Genomic DNA, 22,756 nt, shown 5'->3' on the forward strand with positions numbered 1-22,756 from the left:
TTTTACATTCATGTCATAACCTCTTCTTTCAACTTGCTCCTCTTGGGTGGTTTTCATCTCCTTCTATCTTTTTCATCTTCATCTTCCTCTGTCATGCTAGCCTCCTGTACATCCTCTCTTACCTCATCTTTAAACCACTTTTTCTGTCCTCTTCCCCCTCTGCTGGCAGTTTCACCATCAACACCATTTTCCTGGTGTACCCAGCATCTCATAACTAAACATTTTCAAACCATCATCTATATTCAAATCTTATCTTTTTGATCCTCCTTACTTCCAACACAGGTACGAATAACAAAACCTAACTAAAGTATCCTTGGGCAAGACACTGAGCCCCGAGTTGCCCCTGATGCATCGATGGATGTGTGAGGGTGTGTGTGAAGGTATAGACAAAAGCACTATGGATGTGCGTGTGACTGCATGGTGAGCTTGTACAAAAAATCACTCTGAGTGCTCAAAATTATGTAGAAAAGCACTTTATAAGTACCAGTAAATTTACCAACATAAGTAGATGTAAACGTATGTGTGGTGCTGAGTCTGAGAAGCACAGATGATTGAGAGGATGATTTTGGAAACTTAAATAAACTCCTCTGCTGAAGTAATATATTTTTCCTACATCTAAACACTGAAACAAACTTTCTGGGCAGACTTTTGCATCTTAAACAATGATGCTATTCTTTTCTTAGATGTGCTTTACCACTTTGATTTGATTTGATCCCAATAACTGGCAACAACGAGGATGAATGACCTTTTTTGTGGCGTTTGCACAGTTTTGTGCAGAGATTCTCTGAGAGTCCTGCGTTTTCCTTCTATCAAAACATACACCAAGGTGTTGCTGGATATCGTGGTCCAGGACTCCACCACAAAATGACTTTTATTACCAGGAAGCAGAGCACAACTAAAGGTATCAAAAGCCTTAAGATGACAAATCCTGCCACCGACAGAGATGATTTACTTCAAAATCTTATCGGCAATTTTTTCCCCCTCTGGCCTGCGGTGCTATTCATACATCTAGATTATTTGTTGTAAGTTGCCCAGTAATGGAAATATCAGCTGTAGAACATTCGGCCTCTCTTCAGTCAGTGTCACTGTTGCTGCAAAACTCCCGCGATAAACGAGGGACCACTGTATAGCGTGAAATCACAACAACAGCTGCCTCGGGATGCTTTATGTTGTAAGGTAAAGATCCTACAATAATACAAAGAAAAATAAAGTCTTTGCTGTGATTTCTTCTTCACTGATGCATATAGAAGCTGCTGGGTGTTGATTCTTTCTTGGATTATAATCATCTCTTGGTCTTATCTACATTTATGAAAAGATTATTTTCATGAAACCAGGCCACAGTCCTGCCAGTTCTCTTCTGTGTGTCATCTGTTTGTCAGTGATCAGCCCAATCTCTGTAGTATCCTCTGCAAACTTTATAATGCTGGTGTTGGTCTGGGAGGTCAGACAGTCAGAAGAGGCCAGACAGTTCTGGTTCTTGATGTCTGGTTTCTAACTCTGGCTGACTGCAGTCTGTCTGACAGGAAGTTCAGCATCCAGTAAAAATGCACGAGTGGATAAAAGAGTGCATGAATGAAGAATGAGGAAAATAAATAACTGTCTGGGAAATAAGAGAAAGGATAGAAGACACCATTGACTTAAACTGCAACATAAATGGAACAGATGTCATTTAATATACACTCACTAGCCACTGTATTAAGTACACGTTGCTAATGGGTTGAATCCCTTTTCACCTTCAGAACTGCTTTAAATCTTCATGGCAGAGATTCAGCAAGTTGCTGGTTTTGGTCCATATTTACACGATAGCATCACACATGGCATGTTAGACACTGCTGCTGAAACAAGGCTGCTTTGATCACCACAAGGCACAGTTTCAGCCATATTATTATGTTCATAAAACAATTATGAAATAAAGCATAAGAACAGGGAAATTTAAATCCGTTATAATTTTTTTTTTTTAAAAAGCAACTGAAATCTACAAAACTGAGTCCCCCATTCCAAACAATCCAGATTATATTGTCAAGTATGAAAAGAGGACTGGAGTCAAATTCAATCTAAGTCTCAGAGACAGAAATTCTTTGACAAAACAACTGAAAAATATAAGAGCTGTTCATTTTCTAATATTGAGGCACAACTTCTGAAATTGTGAGATAACATAGCATGTTTGGGTTGTAACTGTGCGAGCAGTTCAGGGAAGACATTCAGAGTAATGGCTCTGAATGGTTGGACAGAATTCATGGTATACAAACTCTTATTAAGAGTCACAGTGAACATCTACACACATGCACTCATGTTTTTTTTTAACTGTGGACCTGTTGTATTCTGATTTTACCGCCTGTGTGCTTTCACATCATTAAATAGTGCAGTTGTCTAAATGTTTGCAAAATCTAAGTGATATTTACTTGCTGGGAGGGCTTAACCGTTCAGGACATGTGTTGGAGAGCGGCATATGTGTGTGTGTGTGTGTTGCTTCTGGCACAAAGACAATTCAGACAGTAATTTGGTTTCATCCTTTATTCTGACAGAACATCAGCCCATGGGGATTTACATTAACTGATGACAAAGTAGGACCTTGCCAAATGGCAAGAAGAGAACAGTCTTCACAAAAGTTCAGTATACAAACAACTCAGTAAATGACATGCATGATAGTATAAAACCAAATACATGTTTAGGGGACAAAATACAATATAGAACTCACACTGTAATACAAACACCACTGTCCAGCACTTTTAGAGCTGTTTGACCAACACGCAACTGAAATGAAAGCCACGACAAACGTACGCAGCATTTTTAAAACGTTCTTTTTGTAAGACTGTGCCACCCTTCACTGGACCGGAGACAGCCTCCCGAGGACGGCTGCTGAGTTTCCTTTCAGATCACGTCATGTGGACGTAATCTGAGGCTGTCGGGACAGGAGTGCTCATGTAGGCACGTACAGTTTCTCCACACGTGTTCACAATCACTGCTCTCGAAAGTTCATCAACACCTGTTGAAATTCTATATTTATATTCATGTTCTGCAAAATCAAAGGTGAATTTATATATTATTTTGCTAACTTGAGATAAAGTTTTCTACTCTGCACCTAAGCGAACAACTGATAAAAAATAGAAAGTGTAGAAATACAAATTATGATCAGAATTTACAGCACAAGAGTAATAATACAAGTAGGAATCACAATCGCACGTATAAAAAGACACATGCATCATATCCTGCATGTCCTTATCTGTCTTTGCTTTTTTTCTTCTTTCTGACGGCTCGTTCACATTCACACTGTTGGATAGAAGCCAAAAAATGTAACGTTTTGTATACTTGAAAAACAACAATACCACTATGAGCTATAAGAGCAGTGACTAGCGTATATGAAAGTTTTAGTCTGTGAATTACACAATCAACAATTTAGTAAAACAGGTTTCCAGTGACATTAAAGGCAACAGCATGGCAGAGGAAGGCTTCCTGCTACTACCAGGCATCTAGTGCACATAAAACACACAACAAAAAACATTACACAGTCTTAAAAATCAAATCATCAATAAAAGGGAGTAGAATTTGCACTGCTGTAAAACTTTCAATTCTCTGAATCTTAGCTGCAAACATTTGCACTGCCTCAGAGAAAAAATGATCCCACGCTAAACTACAGCTTTGCATACAGTTACAAAAAAACGACAGTACGTTAAAAACAAAAAAAGAGAAAGGCACTTCTCCCGTACTCTTGGAGAAAAAATAAAAACGTGAGAAAGAGGAATGAGCGAGGAGGAAAACGAGGGAGATGTTTGGCGACTTCTCTGCGCAGTCGTGGAATAAACTGCTACACTCAGTTATTTTGTGAAATGCATTTGAGCGAAGCGGGTGTACAGTTTCATCTCCCCCTGATTTTCTTTACAGCAAAACTCATCATTCAGCAGACAAGGAGGGGGGAGGAAAAAATGGGACGTTTAAAAAGCACGAGATAGTGCTGGTGTCACTTCCATCAGTGTTTCTGTTGCCATTTCATGAGTTTTATTATTTCTCAGCACCTCCAGCATTGCACTGCAGCCGAGCTTATCAGCTGACTTAAAATTAACCTAACTAGCAAGATGAGGAGAGTTGCTGTTGCTGCATTATTGGACTTGAGGCAGCCTTAGTGAATAAAGGAAGGAGATGATGATGAAATGAACTGTCTAAACATCTTTCTCATATGAAGCCGTGCAAAACGTTCACTCGTTCTTTGTTCTCAGGGTGACACTTCTTTGTTCTATGTGAAAGAGCCGCGTCCTGCTGACAATCAGAGGAAAGGTAGCGGCACCCGCTGCACAGCGCTGCGATGCAGATCATATGACTATGTGAAATGTTAATAAATAACAACATACTATTTGTGTGTTGTTATAATCGTCAACGTCCTGGAGGACTGATTATTCCTTTTGTGCAAAGTCTCTTTTTTGTGCAAGTGTCTTTTTACCACAGTGCTGGTGGTCATTAGGAAAGGAAAATTCAGGTCTGGGCAGCAGCTCAACCTGTCAAAGTGTGCTTGTGAAAGTGAACTACTGTAAGCTTGTAGCAAAAAAGAAAAAATGAAATGGTTTTAATGAACTGTATGTAATTTGTTTCCATTTTAAGTAATGACTAATGATTTAAATAGAATGCAGCACAAACTGCAACATTTTATTCTGGGTCTGTGTGAATGTTATTATTGTGGCTATTTATACGACACAGGCTTATGGCTTTTAGCCAGGGAGCCTATTTTTTTTTTTACTGTATTTTCTTTAGAAGACAACAGCTCATAGGTCGGGTACCAGAGAGCTCAGCTCATATCTGCTGCTGTTGTGTCAGCAGTGCTGTACAAACTGTAAAAAGCATCCAGCCTTTGCTGCTGTTCCCCCTCTGTGAAATCGTGCCCAGCCGGCAGACAAACATGCCTCCAGCCGGCGCCCACCCTTTCTCCCCCTTATTGTGAGACTTCTCAGCAGCTGGTGGTGTCCAGCAGCTGCTTGGCCACGGCAGCCTCTTCCTTTTCTGAGTTGGTCCTCTTAACGTGTGCGACCTTGGATGTTGCTCTCTGCCTGCGTTTGACATTAAACACATCCCACTTCTCCGGCAGCAGGCCCTTGTTGAAAATGATGGACGCCAACAATGAAACAAGGAGAATAGACATTAGAGAGATGAGCATGATGGCGGTACGGAAGGGAAAGTACTGGGTTAGCTTTCCCTCCTTGTCCAGCCGGCAGCCGGGGAACTGGATGGCTGGTGGGAGGCCAATGAGGGGCTCGCCGCTCAGGATCCTCATGACGAGCCCCATTATGTAGCCCACGATGGCGCCGTAACCGTTGGAGACCTTGAAGAAGAGGATGCAGACCAGCTGAGGGAACATTATGGTGTAGGACATGTCCACGCCGACAAGCCAGAACACCAGGACGCTACTGTCCAGGAAGGTGAGGCCGGTGCCAGCCAGACCCACGACCACCACGGAGATACGGATGACCCACTGCATCTCACAGTCTGAAGCCTGAAGGAGCAGAGGAAATGACAAGACAGACAAACAGAGTTAAATAATACATTACATAAACATGCAGCTTGTTGAGCCCTCCAAGGTGAAGAGATGCTGTATATCTAAGCCACTGTGCGAGACGCCAGCAGTGAACAGTCTCACTGTAGGAAACACTGGGTGTAGTTGAAATAATGAAACAGGTCGTTGCTTTCAAATAATTCTTTCTGCACAGTTAAGAACTTTTTTTCATGCTGTCTGTTTCTTTAAATGTTAATGTAAATGAAATGATTATTACAGCTTAAGCACAGATATCCTGCATAAATGGCTGCACATTGTGTTTCATGTCTTTTAAAAGGAAATTGATGATTAATCCTGGTGAATCATCATTTGTATCTCCACAGTATGCCAGAAAATTAAATCTCTTATGAAGTGAAATTGCCACTGGCACATGAAAAACAATGTTTTACGTCAACCAGTAACAGTGTTTTATCTACGCTGACCGTTATGGTGATGACAGTTCAAAATGGGGGGATGTTTTTAACATCTGAGAAGCATAAATGACGACAGTTTGCTGAATTAAAGTCGGCAAATTCAGCAAAACCAAAAGATGGTGAGCACTACAGCTGCTGATCTATGACTAACAAGATGGCATTGTCAGTTGAATTAACGAAGCCTCCTTATTGGATGATTCATCAGCATTACCGCAGTTGTCCATACCACTGGGATGATTCATTTAGGAACAAAGTGTTCTTGAGCAGCAGACGCTGACACGCCTTTTCTGGAAGATCATATTTGATCCCTAATGGAACTTTTCCTTCACATAAACAAAAATGGCATTGCATTACACCTGAAGGTGGCAGCACAATGGACCTTCAGACCAGGATCAAGTAGTAATAGGACACTGCAAACTGGTGCTGTGGTGTCGTCTCACAGTAAGAAGGTTCTAAGTTTAAATATCCCCACCACCTCTGTGCAAGGGTGAGGTTTCCTGCATAGTACAAAACCACATGCTTGTTTGGTAAACCGTCCACGGTTGATATGATGCTACGATGGCTCCATTTGCAATGACCTGGAGTTAAGATAGGTAGTTAAAAGAAAAGGATGCACAGACATTATAATGCTGCCTCAATGCAACAGAGCAGAACACACTGCTGCTTTTACAATCCGATTAGTGCTGCTAAAAACACTCACCTGCTTCCTGATGATGTTCTTGTAGATATTTGAGGAGAACAACGAGGCAGAGGATAGCAGGGCCGAGTCCATGGAGGACATGACAGCGGCAGCTACAGCCCCAATGCCAATGACAGAGACGTAGGGGGGTGTGAGGTACTGCAGAGCGATGGGGAGGATGGATCCTGCCTGGTCGCGCTCGTACGGGGTGGGCAATCCATAAGAGGTTGAGTTCCAATCTAGCAGGAAGCAGGCGAGATCAAATTTCCACATTAAGGGGATGGACACAATCATATCAGTAAGAAATATGTGCTAAGGCGAAAAGCTGATGAAGGAATTTTCCACAGGTGCAAGTTTAGAGGCTTTACCTGTAGATGCAGCCACGGCCCCGATCAGGACTGAGGGGATACCGAGCACCAGGCAGCAGGCCGAAGAGGCGAAGCAGGTCACTTGAGCCTGGGTGTAAGATGAGGAGGACAGGATCCTTTGGTAGAACGCCTGGTAGGCCAAACCGCCCAGAGCCTGGCACAAACACACACACAGTTCAGACACGATGACAGGAATCGGCTTGGAGTGTGAAACAGGACAAGATCAATCCTGCAGTGAAGCCACTGCTGTTATTCTTGGCCAAGTTTAACTTAACTCGTTTGCTTCGCTGAAAAACAATGTTGAGTACCATTTCCACGTGTGGCATTCACACTCACCAGCAGCATGAAGTCATCGAACCACTTGCCAGCCTCATCGAGCTCCACGGTGCCGACCCAAGGAGCCTGGAAAGTTGCGTTGTATGCAGTCAGCGAGATGTCCACAGAGTGAGGGTTGGTCATCATGAAAGGGACGCACACCCACTGTTTACACAAGCAAGAACACAGATGATCTGATTATTAGCTCAGCAGGGGATATTTTTCATCAGACACTGAGGACGTCAACACTTTTTATTGACTGTTTTTATTCTGAGTGAAATACAGTCAACTAAAAACAGTCAATTCATTTGCTGTTCTGGACATTCTTAATCACATAAAATCTTCTCTGTCTGCAGACTTAAATGGTTTAACGTCTAAGTCAACACAGACCCTGGATACTGTAGCTCCTGTGAAAACTAAGGTCTCTAATCAGAAGTATTTGACTCCGTGGTATAATTCTCAAACACGTACCCTAAAGCAGATGACTCGTAATCTGGAGAGGAAATGGCGTGTCACAAATTTAGAGGATCATCATTTAGCCTGGAGAAAAAGTTTGCTGCTTTATAAGAAAGCCAGAACATCTTATTATTCATCACTGATTGAAGAAAATAAGAACAACCCCAGGTTTCTCTTCAGCACTGTAGCCAGGCTGACAAAAAGTCAAAGCTCTTTTGAGCCAACCATCCCTTTAACGTTAACTAGTAATGACTTCATGAACTTCTTCACAAATAAAATTTTTATCATTAGAGAAAAAATTACCAGTAACCATCCCACAGATGTAATATCATCTACAGCTACTGTTAGTACCATTGATGTTAAGTTAGACTCTTTTTCTCCAATTGATCTTTCTGAGTTAACTTCAATAATTACTTCCTCCAAACCTTCAACGTGTCTTTTAGACCCCATTCCTACAAAACTGCTCAAAGAAGTCCTGCCATTAATTAATTCTTCGATCTTAAATATGATCAACCTATCTCTAATAATCGGCTATGTACCACAGGCCTTCAAGCTGGCTGTAGTTAAACCTTTACTCAAAAAGCCATCTCTAGACCCAGCAGTCTTAGCTAATTATAGGCCAATCTCCAACCTTCCTTTCATATCAAAAATCCTTGAAAGAGTAGTTGTCAAACAGCTAACAGATCATCTGCAGAGGAATGGTTTATTTGAAGAGTTTCAGTCAGGTTTCAGAGCTCATCACAGCACAGAAACAGCTTTAGTGAAGGTTACAAATGATCTTCTTATGGCCTCTGACAGTGGACTCATCTCTGTGCTTGTCCTGCTAGACCTTAGTGCAGCATTCGATACTGTCGACCATAATATCCTATTAGAGGGATTAGAACATGCTGTAGGTATTACAGGTACTGCACTGCAGTGGTTTGTATCATATCTATCTAATAGACTCCAATTTGTGCATGTAAATGGAGAGTCCTCTTCACACACTGAGGTTAATTATGGAGTTCCACAGGGTTCAGTGCTAGGACCAATTCTGTTTACATTATACATGCTTCCCTTAGGCAGTATCATTAGAAGACATAGCATACATTTTCACTGCTATGCCGATGACACCCAGCTCTATCTGTCGATGAAGCCAGATAACACACACCAATTAGTTAAACTGCAGGAATGTCTTAAAGACATAAAGACCTGGATGGCCGCTAACTTTCTGCTTCTTAATTCAGATAAAACTGAGGTTATTGTACTCGGCCCTGAAAATCTTAGAAATATGGTATCTAACCAGATTCTTACTCTGGATGGCATTACCTTGGCCTCCAGTAACACTGTGAGGAACCTTGGAGTCATTTTTGACCAGGACATGTCCTTCAACGCACATATTAAACAAATATGTAAGACTGCTTTCTTTCATTTGCGCAACATCTCTAAAATTAGAAATATCCTGTCTCAGAGTGACGCTGAAAAACTAGTTCATGCATTTATTACTTCCAGGCTGGACTACTGTAATTCATTATTATCAGGATGTCCAAAAAACTCACTGAAAAGCCTTCAGCTAATCCAAAATGCTGCAGCAAGAGTACTGACAGGGACTAGAAAGAGAGAGCAGATTTCTCCTGTTTTGGCTTCCCTTCATTGGCTTCCTGTTAAATCCAGAATTGAATTCAAAATCCTGCTCCTCACATACAAGGTCTTAAATAATCAGGCCCCATCTTATCTTAATGACCTTGTAGTACCATATCACCCTATTAGAGCACTTCGCTCTCGCTCTGCAGGCCTACTTGTTGTTCCTAGAGTATTTAAAAGTAGAATGGGAGGCAGAGCCTTCAGTTTTCAGGCCCCTCTTCTGTGGAACCAGCTTCCAGTTTGGATTCGGGAGACAGACACTATCTCTACTTTCAAGATTAGGCTTAAAACTTTCCTTTTTGCTAAAGCATATAGTTAGGGCTGGACCAGGTGATCCTGAATCCTCCCTTAGTTATGCTGCAATAGACGTAGGCTGCCGGGGGATTCCCATGATGCATTGAGTTTTTCCTTTCCAGTCACCTTTCTCACTCACTATGTATTAATAGACCTCTCTGCATTGAATCATATCTGTTATTAACCTCTGTCTCTCTTCCACAGCATGTCTTTTATCCTGTCTTCCTTCTCTCACCCCAACCGGTCGCAGCAGATGGCCGCCCCTCCCTGAGCCTGGTTCTGCCGGAGGTTTCTTCCTGTTAAAAGGGAGTTTTTCCTTCCCACTGTCGCCAAAGTGCTTGCTCATAGGGGGTCATATGATTGTTGGGTTTTTCTCTGTATCTATGAAGTGCCTTGAGGCGACTTTTGTTGTGATTTGGCGCTATATAAATAAAATTGAATTGAATTGAATTGAAAGACCCGAAGTTCTTTGTAGAATGGAAAATTCTGTAACCTCTGAAAACACCACCGGCAGCAGAAGATTATGTGATATTAAGATCAAAGAACAGATATTAAATGACTCGTGACGGAAGCCTACTCATCAGTTTCTAAACTTTTAAGCTTAATCAGCATTTAGGGAAAAGGTTTCAGGTCCATTTTTTGCTCATTTCCAGCTGTAGAATTGCTCGACTAACAACTAGCATGCTGGTGCCACGAGGGCTGCCAGTTGTCCTTAAGTTGCCGTTGAACAAATGTGGAGATCTACCATTGCAAAGGTAGAGAATAACAACTTTTGGGGGTGTGACGTGGAGTCTTAGCGTGCAGACAGAGCCTTGACAAACATGGGGCTTCCCAACGGTGGTACATGAACGCGCCTACATAGCAGCCTTTTAGCAGTTGACAGCTGTAACATCAACAATCTTATTTGCTTATGTGGATGGCAGCCATTTTGAAAACTGAGTGATGGAAATTTCAAATAAGCTACTGAAACCAGAGCCTGGTTTAATAGCACCAGTTTGCATTGTTAATAAGCTACCTGTTGACTCTATATTGAAATCTTATCCTTCTATATTCTTTCATGCAGCAGAGCGAGTAACCTGATAGGATACATGCTTAAATAATATTTGTCTCTCAGCGGGAGCCCCTGCGTTGCCATATCAGTAGACGGTTACGCACCAAGCTGATGAAGATGAGGATCAGCTGGATGACGTCTGTGTAAGCCACAGAGTAGAGCCCCCCCAGCAGTGTGTAGATTATGGCCACCACTGAGGAGATGATGATGGAGTAGACATAGGGCAGGTCCAGGATCACGCTCATGGTTCCACCTGGAACAACAGAGCAGAGCGATGAGCATCGGAGGACTGACGGACACTCGGGTGCAGATGAGTGTATCTATGTTTACATGCAGCTTCTCACTTTCGTTGTTTAATTAGATGGTTTTAGGTTCTCAGTCTCTCTTTAAATACGCTCTCTCACACACCACATCCACTCTTATTTTAAGTTCTAATGAGAAACATTGTCTGGTTATACTGTTCACATATAGAGATGCAGTATTAACACATTACTCATAAGAGCAACATTACATGTGTAGCCGTTTAACTCAGTTACGCTTAAGCATGGGTGACTTTGGTTTAAACCTTATGTTAAGCAACGCTACAACATAAAAGTGATGATGACAAAACTAACAAAAACCATAGAGGAACACAAAAGAAAGCAGCCTATTGATTGTGACTCCACTATGTTCAGGTTCACCCTCTTGTTTGGGCGAGTTAGCACCCTTTGTAATATTGATGTTTCATTTAAAAGAAAAACATTAAAGACAGAGGTGTGGAGAAGTGTGTTCTAGTGTGAAACAAGTGTAAAAAAAAGGAATGAAACAAGTACATTTAAATAGGTGAGTAAAAAAAAAAAGAGAGAGATCTTGTTACTCAAACAAGACAAGCAAAAACATCACTACCTTCACCGTCTCCTCTGCCACATTGCCAGGGTCCCCCCAGCCGCAGCCTGCAGCCACACCACAACAATGCCCTTAAACAGAGAAGTGTCAGATCGGCACCATCCACCCCGCTGACCTTTCACCCCACCCACATTACAGCTACCTGACCACCCCGTCTCAACTTCCCCACTAGCTTTGCATTATTATGAACTGAGACATGAACGCTTTAGATTGACCTTTAACCCTGTTTGTGTATTTTATTGTAATATGATCCATTTCTCTGACTTTATCAGGTTCTTATTGGAAAATGTAAACGACTGGACTAGGTGTCAACTATCTAAGATCTTGTGGCCCTGCAAAGGAAGGTTTGTTATACAGGTGTTCATTTTATTTTGCACTTAGGCTTCATTTAACGTTTTAGCATTAACTCTGAAACTGTCTGACACTTCTGTGATGGGTGGGACATGATGCAGCACAGTCACTGCATCGTAAATAATTCCTGGATGGCCTGTTTTCCAGATATAGTATCAGAGCTCTTATGCGTTCTGTGCTGAACTGTGCCTTTCCCCTCAATGCTAAATTTAGGAATAGGAAAGGTGGAATGAGAACCAGGGGCCTCTGGGGCTTAATGAACAGCACCAGGGATGGACAGGGGCAAAGAGCATCCCAAACACCCCCCAGGTTGTTATTAGATCCTTGTCCCACTTACAAACCTCAAACATGTGTGCATGCACACACGCACACACGCACACACACACACAGGCACCCCCCCCTTCCAAACTGTCCTGTTCCACATTTCTTCTTGGCAGAAATTGGACCGTGACAGTGCCATTGATACTCCACTGCTAAGTGACAGCACATCGAAAGCATTTTTTTTTAGTTAAGTACCCACCCACCCACACACACACACACACACACACACACACACACACACACACACACACACACACACACACACACACACACACACACAAAGAGGCACACGCTCAAGCATAAAGCAGCTCGGTTTATGCTATACATACACACATACAGTCACTCAGCAACATCGCCCTCAGCAATATCAGGTGTTTGTGTGTGCGCATGTGATGCGTGCACATCAGGGAGGTTTGCATAACATTTCCAAAAAAACACTGGTGGACGTTGTTACACTGACATGTTAAGGAGGGGTGTCCCCTGATTCTATATCAGTTTGTAGGTTTGAAAAAAAAAAAAGAGTCCCAGGAGCATTCCCGCCTCCCCACCAGTCCTTTTATGGAGCACTGGCACAGCTTAAAGTGACTCAAACAAATCTCATTAGATTTCACTGCTTCTCTTTAAATCTTTAAACTACACACAGGCATTAAACTTTAATTCAGCATGTAACATTTACCCGTTAGTAACAACTGGCACAAACTTTGGAAAATGTCTCTAATGAAACAGCAATCTGATTGGAATAATTGATCACCTTTCACAATCAAAAGGCTGCTCGATGTCTAACCCCCTTTTCAAATAACACTGGAAAAGAAAACAACATTAAAAAACACAAAGGAAAACATTATACACACACAAAGGCACGCAAACACGCACACACTTTTGCCTCTTCGCAAACACCCATGCACATACACACTTGCGTTCACCATCTCAGCACGTACCACACACACATACACACGACACCATCAAAACAGTGTTAACAATGTTACCAAACAAGCAGGTTAAATAAGTCACACCATTCCCATTACTTTACGAACATTTCAAAGTAAATTCAATCCATCATCAAACCTTGTATGTGAACTTTTACTCTTTAAAAACAAACAAACAAACAAAGAGACCCTACCAGCAGGAGTGGTGAGATTTTAGATCATATGACTGATAGAAATAGAATTGTTACCTAAACATGAGTGATAATACAAAGATCCACATTAATCTTCAAATAAGTCAGGTGAACACTATGTAACAACAATAACCCAGAGCTGCAATTATTTTTAGTCACTCATCCTCATTGTGCCTATAATAAGGGACAACATTTGTCTTTGCAGAGCCGATAGGATGACCTCACAGCCGTGCACGAGAGCAGCGTACTTGGTTCGCTCTACATCGTTTCGTTTTTTTCGTCTTTTTGACACGGACTATTAGCAACACTGGTGTTTACATTTTTTAGGCTATTAATCCTTCATTTTAGACAAGGCTTTATTTACAGCCAGCAATCAGGATGTTTACAAATGTTGCTAGCAGATACCCGTTGTAGCTAATTATTCAAGCTAAACGAGTTAGTCTGACTTTAAACTGAGTTGTATAGCTAACTAGATAACTAGCATGCATGCTGGTGCTAAAGTAGCATAAATAAACTGAGAAATGCTCTGTTCAGATCTTGCAGGGTATAAATAGCTGGTCCTTCTAAAAAAGGAATAGTTGTTTTAAAAATGCAAAGCTTATCAACTTGTTTTTTTGAGATGCTAACGTATCGTCTTCTGTTAACTTTAAAACAATTGCGAACCTCAAAATCGAACCAAGAGCAGGACAAAGTGATAAGATTACTCTACCCAAAGTAGTGTACCTTATAATTCTATTGTTTGTGTGTTTTTTGTGTTTTTCACCCATTCTTTAAACTTCTTTAAGCTACGTTAACAGCTGGTGAAGAAGTTACAAGCCAGCGACTGTTTACAAAGTTGGCTGTTCACTGACAACTTTTGTTTGCAGTTTTCTTATAGCATTGTTTTCTTCACCTGCTTCCTTCCTCTGAATTATTTACAGCATTCAAGCTGTTTGCCAAAAAACCATCCACTATCAGTATCCTGCTGTTTTTTCTTTTTTTACCATATACTCTATTGGTTGCACAATTATGTGCGTACACATTATGTTGCCAGACCTTTTATAAAGTGTGAAGTAACTTACCCAGGCTGACAAGTGTGCGTGCCACCCACAGCACGTCTGCAACCAGTGCAGGAAAGATCAGTGCACTTGCAAGGACATTCCCATACTTCTTTTGGAAAGGATCCATCATTGTCACATACTTGTTCTCTCTCATTGGCTTGGCAAAGAAAAAGCCACCTGCAGGAGGAGGAAAGGGATTTAGCAACACATCTGATTACCTCCTTGAAAATGTTGTCAAGTTTAGGATACATCGTTTACATATATCTTTCATTAACGAGAGAGAAAGGAAGCGATTTAGTGGCCGAGTGAAAGAATGAACGCTTTTGAACAATAGAAAAAAACAAGTTCTCCCTCCAGATAGCATAATAAACACCTTCAGACAAACCCATGGGGCCATAAGGCCAACAATGAGGCATGTTGTATTTCCTGATAAGAGGCTCCAGTTCACATTACTCTCACGATCTGTGGGCTATTGTGAAAGAGGTGCCCGAGTGCCGATGACTGAACATGTCACAAATGTTTATGGATGCCGGATGCCCTGCTGAGTTTGTCAATTTGGTGAATTCACAAGAAGGCAACCCAAGCTTAGGGGTAAACTCATCTGTTTGCACCTGTTGCCTCCAGTTAAAATCCTAAACTGATTTACTACAGTACTATTTTTAACACGAGCAACACTTTTATTGGTGCAGTCAAACGGGGTCTGCGGGAAAGGGAGTTGCACGGACGGCGGTCAGTAACACTTCTGCTGCAGACAGAGACTCATTTTATTAATGCATTTTACACACTGTGGATAACTTAAGGTGATTATGGTTAAAATACTAAACCTATAGCTGCTCACATCTCTATCATATTTCCATAGTTCTCTCATAGATTTCAGTTTAGACTGACTTCCTCTAACAATAGCACCTCTCGTACCCAAAGGTCATTGTACCACAGGACCTTCATTAGCTCCTCCTGGGTGTAAAATGAAGCATACAAATGTTGAACTTTCTTCTTCCAAACACTGGAGGGGGCTAAGCTGTGTTGTTAGGCTCATTAAAGCTGACATCAACTTTTTGTTTCTATTTAAAAGTCCACCCCTGGAATGTGAGGATAACAAGCACCAATCCGACCTGCACAGTTGCATCCAATCAAATGAAGCCTGAACTAAAATCATGTAAAAAATACCTGCATGACCAAACGGACACGCTTCTATTCTAATCGACCCAGAGCGTGCTTTGAGTGCTTTGTACTTGCATTGCACACGTCCTGCTGTGGCTCTCTTTGTTCTTGTTTCATAAGTGGGTTCCACTCACCTAAGAAGAAGGTCAGGACATAGGGCACAGGCATGAGTGCCCAAACTGCGCCTAGTGTTGGGTTGTATGTTGCTTCAGCTATACCCAGGATGAAGCCTCCACCAACCCATGTAGCTGCGGACGAAGAAAAACAACTCACTTGTCTTATTCATGTACCACTTTCAAAGATCAAAATTTAGTGCACTATACAAAAGACTCAGTGTATATATATTAGTGTATATATATTCACACCATCTGACTGCCTTACCAGTAAGTGTGAAGATACCAACTAGTAAGTTGATATTGCGTCCAGCCAGTAGAGTTATCTCCATGCCGTCTCCTGTGCATTTTTTCTCCTCCTTTTTGGAACGCAAGGATGCCCAGATGCCCGTGCCCAAGATGAGCAGGTAAAACAGCGCCATCACCACCAGGCCTGGTATATTGAGAGCCATCTTGAACTACTTTTGTGTCCTGTAGAGAGACATCAGAGGCTGGTTAAAAACTGAGTCGCCAACTGCTTCAAAAGGAAACATGCAGATGCTGCTTGCAGGTCTTTTAATTGTAAAATACAAATAAATCACATCTAATTCTCTTTTTTGTATAAATAAATATTTGCAGGACTGTAGCGCAAGGAAGATGGGGGAGGAGCCACGTTTGCATACATTTAAAAGTCACCTGAGAAGAATCTGATAAAAACGTGCATTCATAATGTGCAGGAAAAAATTAAGCACAATGAAAAGAAAACAGAAGGATATGTTTGTATTAATGAAACCTGAGCAAAGTGCAAAGAAACTATATGCCTCTTTAAAAAAGCAAAAAAAGGTTAGAGTTTAAAAAACCCCCAAAAACATAAGAAAGGAGCAGTAGCATCTGAGGGCCTGGGTCTTGGTGCAAAAGGGGGGGGTAATAAGAGGCAAGGGGCATGAAGGATGAAGAGTCAAAGAGGTGAAAGGGGTCTCACCATAACACTCGGCAGCACTGATGAAGATGGTGGACAGATGTTGTCCCCCGTCTTCAGTGGTTGAGTAGCCTGAATTTCAGCCCCAAACATTGGGAAGTGAACACATCTGAGAGCCACATTAATACGTGTGTGTGTGTGTGTGTGTGTGTGTGTGTGTGTGTGTGTGTGTGTGTGTGTGTGTGTGTGTGTGTGTGTGTGTGTGTGTGTGTGTGTGTGTGCAGTTACTGTGAGAGGGCATTGCACCGAAGCCTTCTTTGAAAAAAATTTAAAACTGACTCTCACTCATAGACGCGCTAAAGTTTTATAATTGAACACATCACAGTAAAGCAGTAATGTTTCTTATTATAAACCAACTCCTTTATTTTAAACACAGCCAGTTCATTGGTTAAAAGTTTTTCATTCATAAATAATTGGTTTAAAAAAAAAAGAAGCCTACATACACACATGAGAGAATATGTAAGAGGAAAAAAAAAGAATTTTGGTGCGAGTTAAAGCTGAAAAAATAATTTCTTTTAGGAAAATGTGTTTACATGGAAGCATGGAAGGAATGAGCGAGGTGGAGACGGGCTGTGCGGGCTACTGGCTCGCTGCCAGAGTCCACTAAAGCCTCAAAAGCACACTGACACAGCCCATGTGTTTTATTCCTCCTGTTGTTCGAGTGTGCGCGTTTGTACACACTGTTATTGCCTATATATAGCAAACATAGCTGGGTTCAAACTGCATCATTGCTACATTAAAGTGCTCATATTTTCTATGCAAAGCTGTAAAGGTTTAAAGAGAACAGAGGGCTGCAAACACAACCCTGAATAATCTGAGTCGGTGCCTCTGTACTGTGTGAGGAACACCAGGCTAGAAATACAACTCTTTCTGGCAAAACAAATGTCTTATGAGTTCTTATGAGGGGCCGTACAAGCCAAAATTCATTCTTTCACTCTCACACACATACATTCTTCTTTCACACACATATACTTTCACTCTCGATAAGTGTACACAAAGAGTTGAGCGCGCATGGGCAGGAATGTTGAGAGCGCAAATACAAAAACTGAGCGAGAGGGGCTGCTATTGTGTGTGTGTGTCTGTGTGGATAATAGCAAAAACTGAAATACATTTTTTGCACGCAGCAATGAATTTTGTTCACTCAAATTCAGCTTTTCTTCGCTCAATATAAATTTCTGCTCAAAATGCAACACTTGCACCTGCAAATATTTTTTTTATGTGCGCTCAGAATAGTGGCACAAAAATAACGCCATAAAAGACTGCCCCACGCCAGTCGAACTCCGTGTAGCTACATGGCTTGTTGAAGCTACCCGGGTGTTAGCTGGTCTAAAAAGTTCCCTCATCTCACTTTCCACCGTGCTGTGGGTAACACTGGGTGCAGTTGAGCCCGTCCCATCTCAATCAAGTGACGAGGACAACGATGTGACCGTTTCAGGAGATGATAAAATATTTCTTAACACCCTGATAGCTTGCTGAAGAACTCGAGTTTCTTCTCTCCCCTCCATGCTGTCAGACACTTGAAAGTGACCCGCGCGTGCTTCTCAGCCAGTCACAGCGGTACAGACACCCAGCCTTCCGTTTCCATTAAACTCCTTCTGTTTCCACTATACTCTTTCATTCACATACATTATTCTCTTGCATACATATATTTTCTTCAGACATGTATGCATTCTCTTCTTACATACATATATTATTTGTGAGATAAAATGCATATTGAATGCATGTAAATGAGAGCAAAATGTAGGAATGCATAAATGAAAATGCATGTATGTTAGAGTGCAAATTTGTAAATATGTACATTAAAATACATGTATAAGAGAGCACAATATTGCAATGTGTGTGTTAAATATGTGTAAACATGAGAATAAAAATATCTAAATATAAAAATTAAAATAAAACTATGTGAGAGTGAAAGTATATGTGTGTGAATGAAGAATGTATGTGTGTGAGAGTGAAAGAATGAAGTTTGGCTTGTACGGCCCCTCATATTGTATGACTAACATTCAGCATGCAATAAACCTAAAACATCTGCACCATAACTAGTGAAGTTTGTTTGTAGGTACTGAGCAGCATCTCAATTTGCTTAGAATTCTGTCCTTGGACATGTATGGGGTTTTATATGACTGTTTTCATATTGGGTGAAATGGAATTTGGGAAGATTTATACTAGTTAATCCTTTTCCTTAAAAAGCCAATTTTAACTGACCAGACTATTTTCTCAACCGGCTCTTTTCCTCTCAATCAGAGCATGCAAGACATTTCACAGACCGGTTAGAGGTTTGGAGTCCCTCTTTCCGAATATATGTTTACTGACCTACTTTAGAGTTGAAAAGCATCCCAGTATGTCTGCCTTGCTTACTACACAGACTTTCGTTGCCCTCTGAATATCGTGCCCCTACGGACTTGGCCAGTGACGTGGATCGTCTGCCTTTTCTTAGCAAGACCGGCCACTCTCATGTTACAGACCTCTCTGGTCCAAATGCAAAAGCAAAAATTCATTATTTCACATATTTACACTTTTCACATTGACATAATTCACTCTGTTTCCTTTTTTTTGTTCACTGTTGAAAGCATGGACACAACACCAGCTGACTTTAGCTCGTATTTGATCCTGGATCACACTAAAATGATGTCCAACTGAAAGGATGCCAAGATATGTGTGCTGTAGGCAACTCCCAACCAGGCAACTAAACTCTATTAAGTAAGAGGCAACAAAAAACCAGCTGGCTTTCTTTTAATAACTCCTGACAGGTCAGCTTACGCAGCACACAGTCACATGCATTTCTTTCATTTTGCTGTCATAATATGTAACTAAAGCTCTAATAATAGCTGCTGAGCAGCATCCACTGCCCATATGTCGGATGCTACTTGCATGTTTAGGGTCTGTATCCATACATGGACCAATAGATACTGTTGGTCTGCAATTCATTTGCTGGCTTAATTTAACTTCACATTAACTTGACATGTGTTCCCAGTCCGCTTTGCTTAAGCAGTGGACTTGGAGCATGGTTTAAGTGCAATGCGCCACTTTTGGTGCAAAGAGGGACTACTTATTCCTATTTGTACATCTTCCAGGAGCTCTGGAGTGAAGTAATAGCTGTCTAATAGTTGGAAATGCAAAACTATTCCAACCACAGCAATTCCCTTCAAACAAGCTGTAGGGAATTGTTGCATTTCCTTGCACTGAAGTCCAAGCTCACGAAAGCCTGGACTTTAGAGTACCTACTCTGCAGAAGATAAAGTAAAAACCTCTAAAACTTTTAGGAACCACATTGGTCCTTAGATCCTCTGGTGCAGATAAAGAAAAAAAAAAGCGGTACCACCTCCAACGATTACTAGAACCAGGAAATTAGCATTGTTGCCCCACAGCCAGAAGGTCCTGAGTTCAATTCCACCATCAGGCCAGGGACTTTCTGTGTGGACTTTGTGTTCTCCTCGTGTTTGTGTGGGTTCTCTCCGGGTACTACTGCTTCCTCCCATAGTGGGGACTAAATTGCCCATGAGTGTGAATGGTTGTTTTTTTTTAATGTGGCAGACTGGTGATCTGTCCAGGGTGCACCCTGCCTCTCACTCCCTGCCACCCTGAAAAGGATAAGCGGAAGAGAATGGATGGATGAACTTAGAAAAATAAAAATTAAATATTAAATCCTTCAGACTGCAAACTGGTCTCTCTGTCACTATTATCGTATTACATAGGCTAAACATTCATTTATCATTGGCTTGAATACTTTCAAGGCAAGGTCTATAGAGAAGCCTATTACTTTCATGCCTCATTGAGAAATCACTCTAATGACCCTTTTCACACAATGAACGGTATTCATCATTTTATATCGGCATCGAGCCCTTCTGCTATAAATGTCACGTCAGCAGGCTGCCGACTCATCACTGGTAATTTTCCATTACTGTTGCTACCTGGTCTAAGTGTGAATACAGCGCAGACATGAGTGTTACTGTAAGGTGACCTTGAGGGTCTGAAAGGTGCCTATAAATAAAATGTATTATTATTATTATTATTATTATTATTATTATTATTATTATTATTATTATTATTAGGGCCTGTAGCTGTCAGTGCAGTGTATCTATACACACATTAATCTGTTATTAGTTTACATACAACACAATCACATCTTCAAAGTTGGATGTACTTTGTAGTCGTGTTTTCTCTTCTTTATGGTGCAAACCAAAAGCAGAAAAGAAATCCACTTACAAGTCACCAAAAATTCCCATTTGATTAGTGTCAGCTTACAGAAATACAGAAAGAAGCGTTAAACAGATGAACCTCTGTGCTGCTGAACAGCCGTTTGATATGTCAACACTCATTTTTCCAAGCAAACAGCAACCAAACCTGAAAAACCTGTTGCGTTTTAAAAACACAAATTTCCGTTCAACGTTATTTTATGTCTCATTTCAACTAAATTAAAATGACACAACTTTTTAAATTTAGTTGTCACACAGCAGAAAACAACAACAACAACAAACATTTAACACTCACAGCAGATTTACTGCAGGTCGGGCATCTCACGATACATCAGCGCTTTGCCGTGAGCTAAATGCAGCGGGTTCAGCTGACAGAGAGCAGACCTGTTGCTGCCTTTTTTTTCTTTCTGTTTTTATGTTTTGTTTGGGTTTTTTTTTTTTTGGTCCAACATTGTTTTACATTCTCATGTGCAGACGCCTGTCACAGTGGCATTTTTCGCATGTCTCCGCCTTCCGTCCCCATGGCAGACACCAATACACACATCTAATTTGTCAGCCTCTCAGTACTTTTCCGTCACACTGGCTCTCCAGCGCGCTCTGGGTTTGCAGCCTTTCGCTCCTACGTCCCCACCCCCGTGTGACTTTGTGATGCTGAGCGAGAGCGTGCTTACGGATATTACCGGCGTAAAATTATTTATCTTAAAGGCGGATACAGCGCTTAGAATGCAGCTGCAAAGTAATATCAGAACACAGACGTGGCATGAGGCTCAAGAGTCAATCCAGCGAGGACAACTTTGACTGAGATAATTAGGAACAACTTGGATGATTAAAGGCTTAGAGGAAGAGAAGACAGGGAAGACCAAATAAGTAAAATTGCACGTAATGCGGACTGCCTATTAAAGCAGCCCACACACATCGTTATTACAGTATAAATCCCCATAACACTTTCTTCTATGAAACACCACATCAGCATTAAAAATTAATTCAAAGTCATCACACTCTGACACTACACTAGAACCGGGCATCGTTCCAGTTTCTGCCACTTCTCTATTTCGCGATCAAACACACTAGAAAATTGCAGCTTTGAGATATGCTTCATCAGTCACACAAGACAAACCAGAGAGCCAATTTGGCTCTGCAGCGGAGGTCCTCGGTGCTATTTCTAGGCACCGGCATGCACTCCACTAAGTGTGCCCCAACTTGACTGAGTTTGAACAACTTTACAAACAGTCTGCACGTGGACTGGACACGGACACAATAACATGTGGAATTTTAGGTGATGTCAAAAAGTCTTCAGAAAGTAACACAAGGTGGCAACAAAGAAAAACAAAATACACATGCGAGCATATTCAGTGACTGAATACATACCTGAAGTGCACAGTACGACTCAGTTATAGTGATGAAGAGGGAACAGAGGCGTTTCTCACAGACCAGGTGTTAAACTCAGTCCAGGATGACACTAGTCCACAGTGCTGAGGGAATGAGAGACTACCAGAAAATGTAACGAAAGTTCTTTTAAATGAAAGTAAACAAAAATCTATCTGAAAAAAAGAAGCTGAGAAGAAAGAGGTGAGTCAGAGATGATGTTCAAAGAGAGGCTAGGGCCACCGCAGAAGGATGGAAGTCTAGAATCAGCAGCCAGACTTCCCCTGATTTTAAAGCTCACGGGGTGGGAGGGGTTAGGCACAACACACAGGAGAGGGAAGCTGCCGCTAGTGCTACCTGATTGGCGACTTGGCCCCCTGGTTCTGTCTGCAGCCAATTAGTAGTGCTCAGAATCTAGGGGCAGAGCAGACCCCTCCTTAGCTTTGGCCCACATGAGGATGGTTTTGGGTGTGGGTTGGCACTGCCACATCCAGATGCTCATTATGGCTTATTA

General features: G+C 41.5%; 1 protein-coding gene across 1 annotated transcript; it reads right to left on the reverse strand.

Annotated features, from left to right (window-relative positions):
- Window positions 1–2,508: 2,508 nt before the first annotated feature.
- On the reverse strand, window positions 2,509–17,625 carry LOC308395078 (high affinity choline transporter 1-like). Its single transcript, XM_080879744.1, has 9 exons — window positions 16,685–17,625; window positions 15,992–16,194; window positions 15,745–15,858; window positions 14,471–14,626; window positions 10,840–10,988; window positions 7,336–7,479; window positions 7,000–7,153; window positions 6,653–6,870; window positions 2,509–5,479 (listed from the first exon to the last, which is right to left on the reverse strand). The coding sequence occupies exons 2-9, from the start codon at window positions 16,173–16,175 to the stop codon at window positions 4,937–4,939; spliced, it is 1,662 nt and encodes a 553-aa protein (XP_080735870.1). The 5' UTR covers window positions 16,176–16,194; window positions 16,685–17,625; the 3' UTR covers window positions 2,509–4,936.
- Between the last annotated feature and the right edge of the window lie 5,131 nt (window positions 17,626–22,756).

Source organism: Rhamphochromis sp. 'chilingali' (genome assembly GCF_963969265.1).
Source record: "Rhamphochromis sp. 'chilingali' genome assembly, chromosome: 4".
Lineage (NCBI taxonomy): Eukaryota > Metazoa > Chordata > Actinopteri > Cichliformes > Cichlidae > Rhamphochromis > Rhamphochromis sp. 'chilingali'.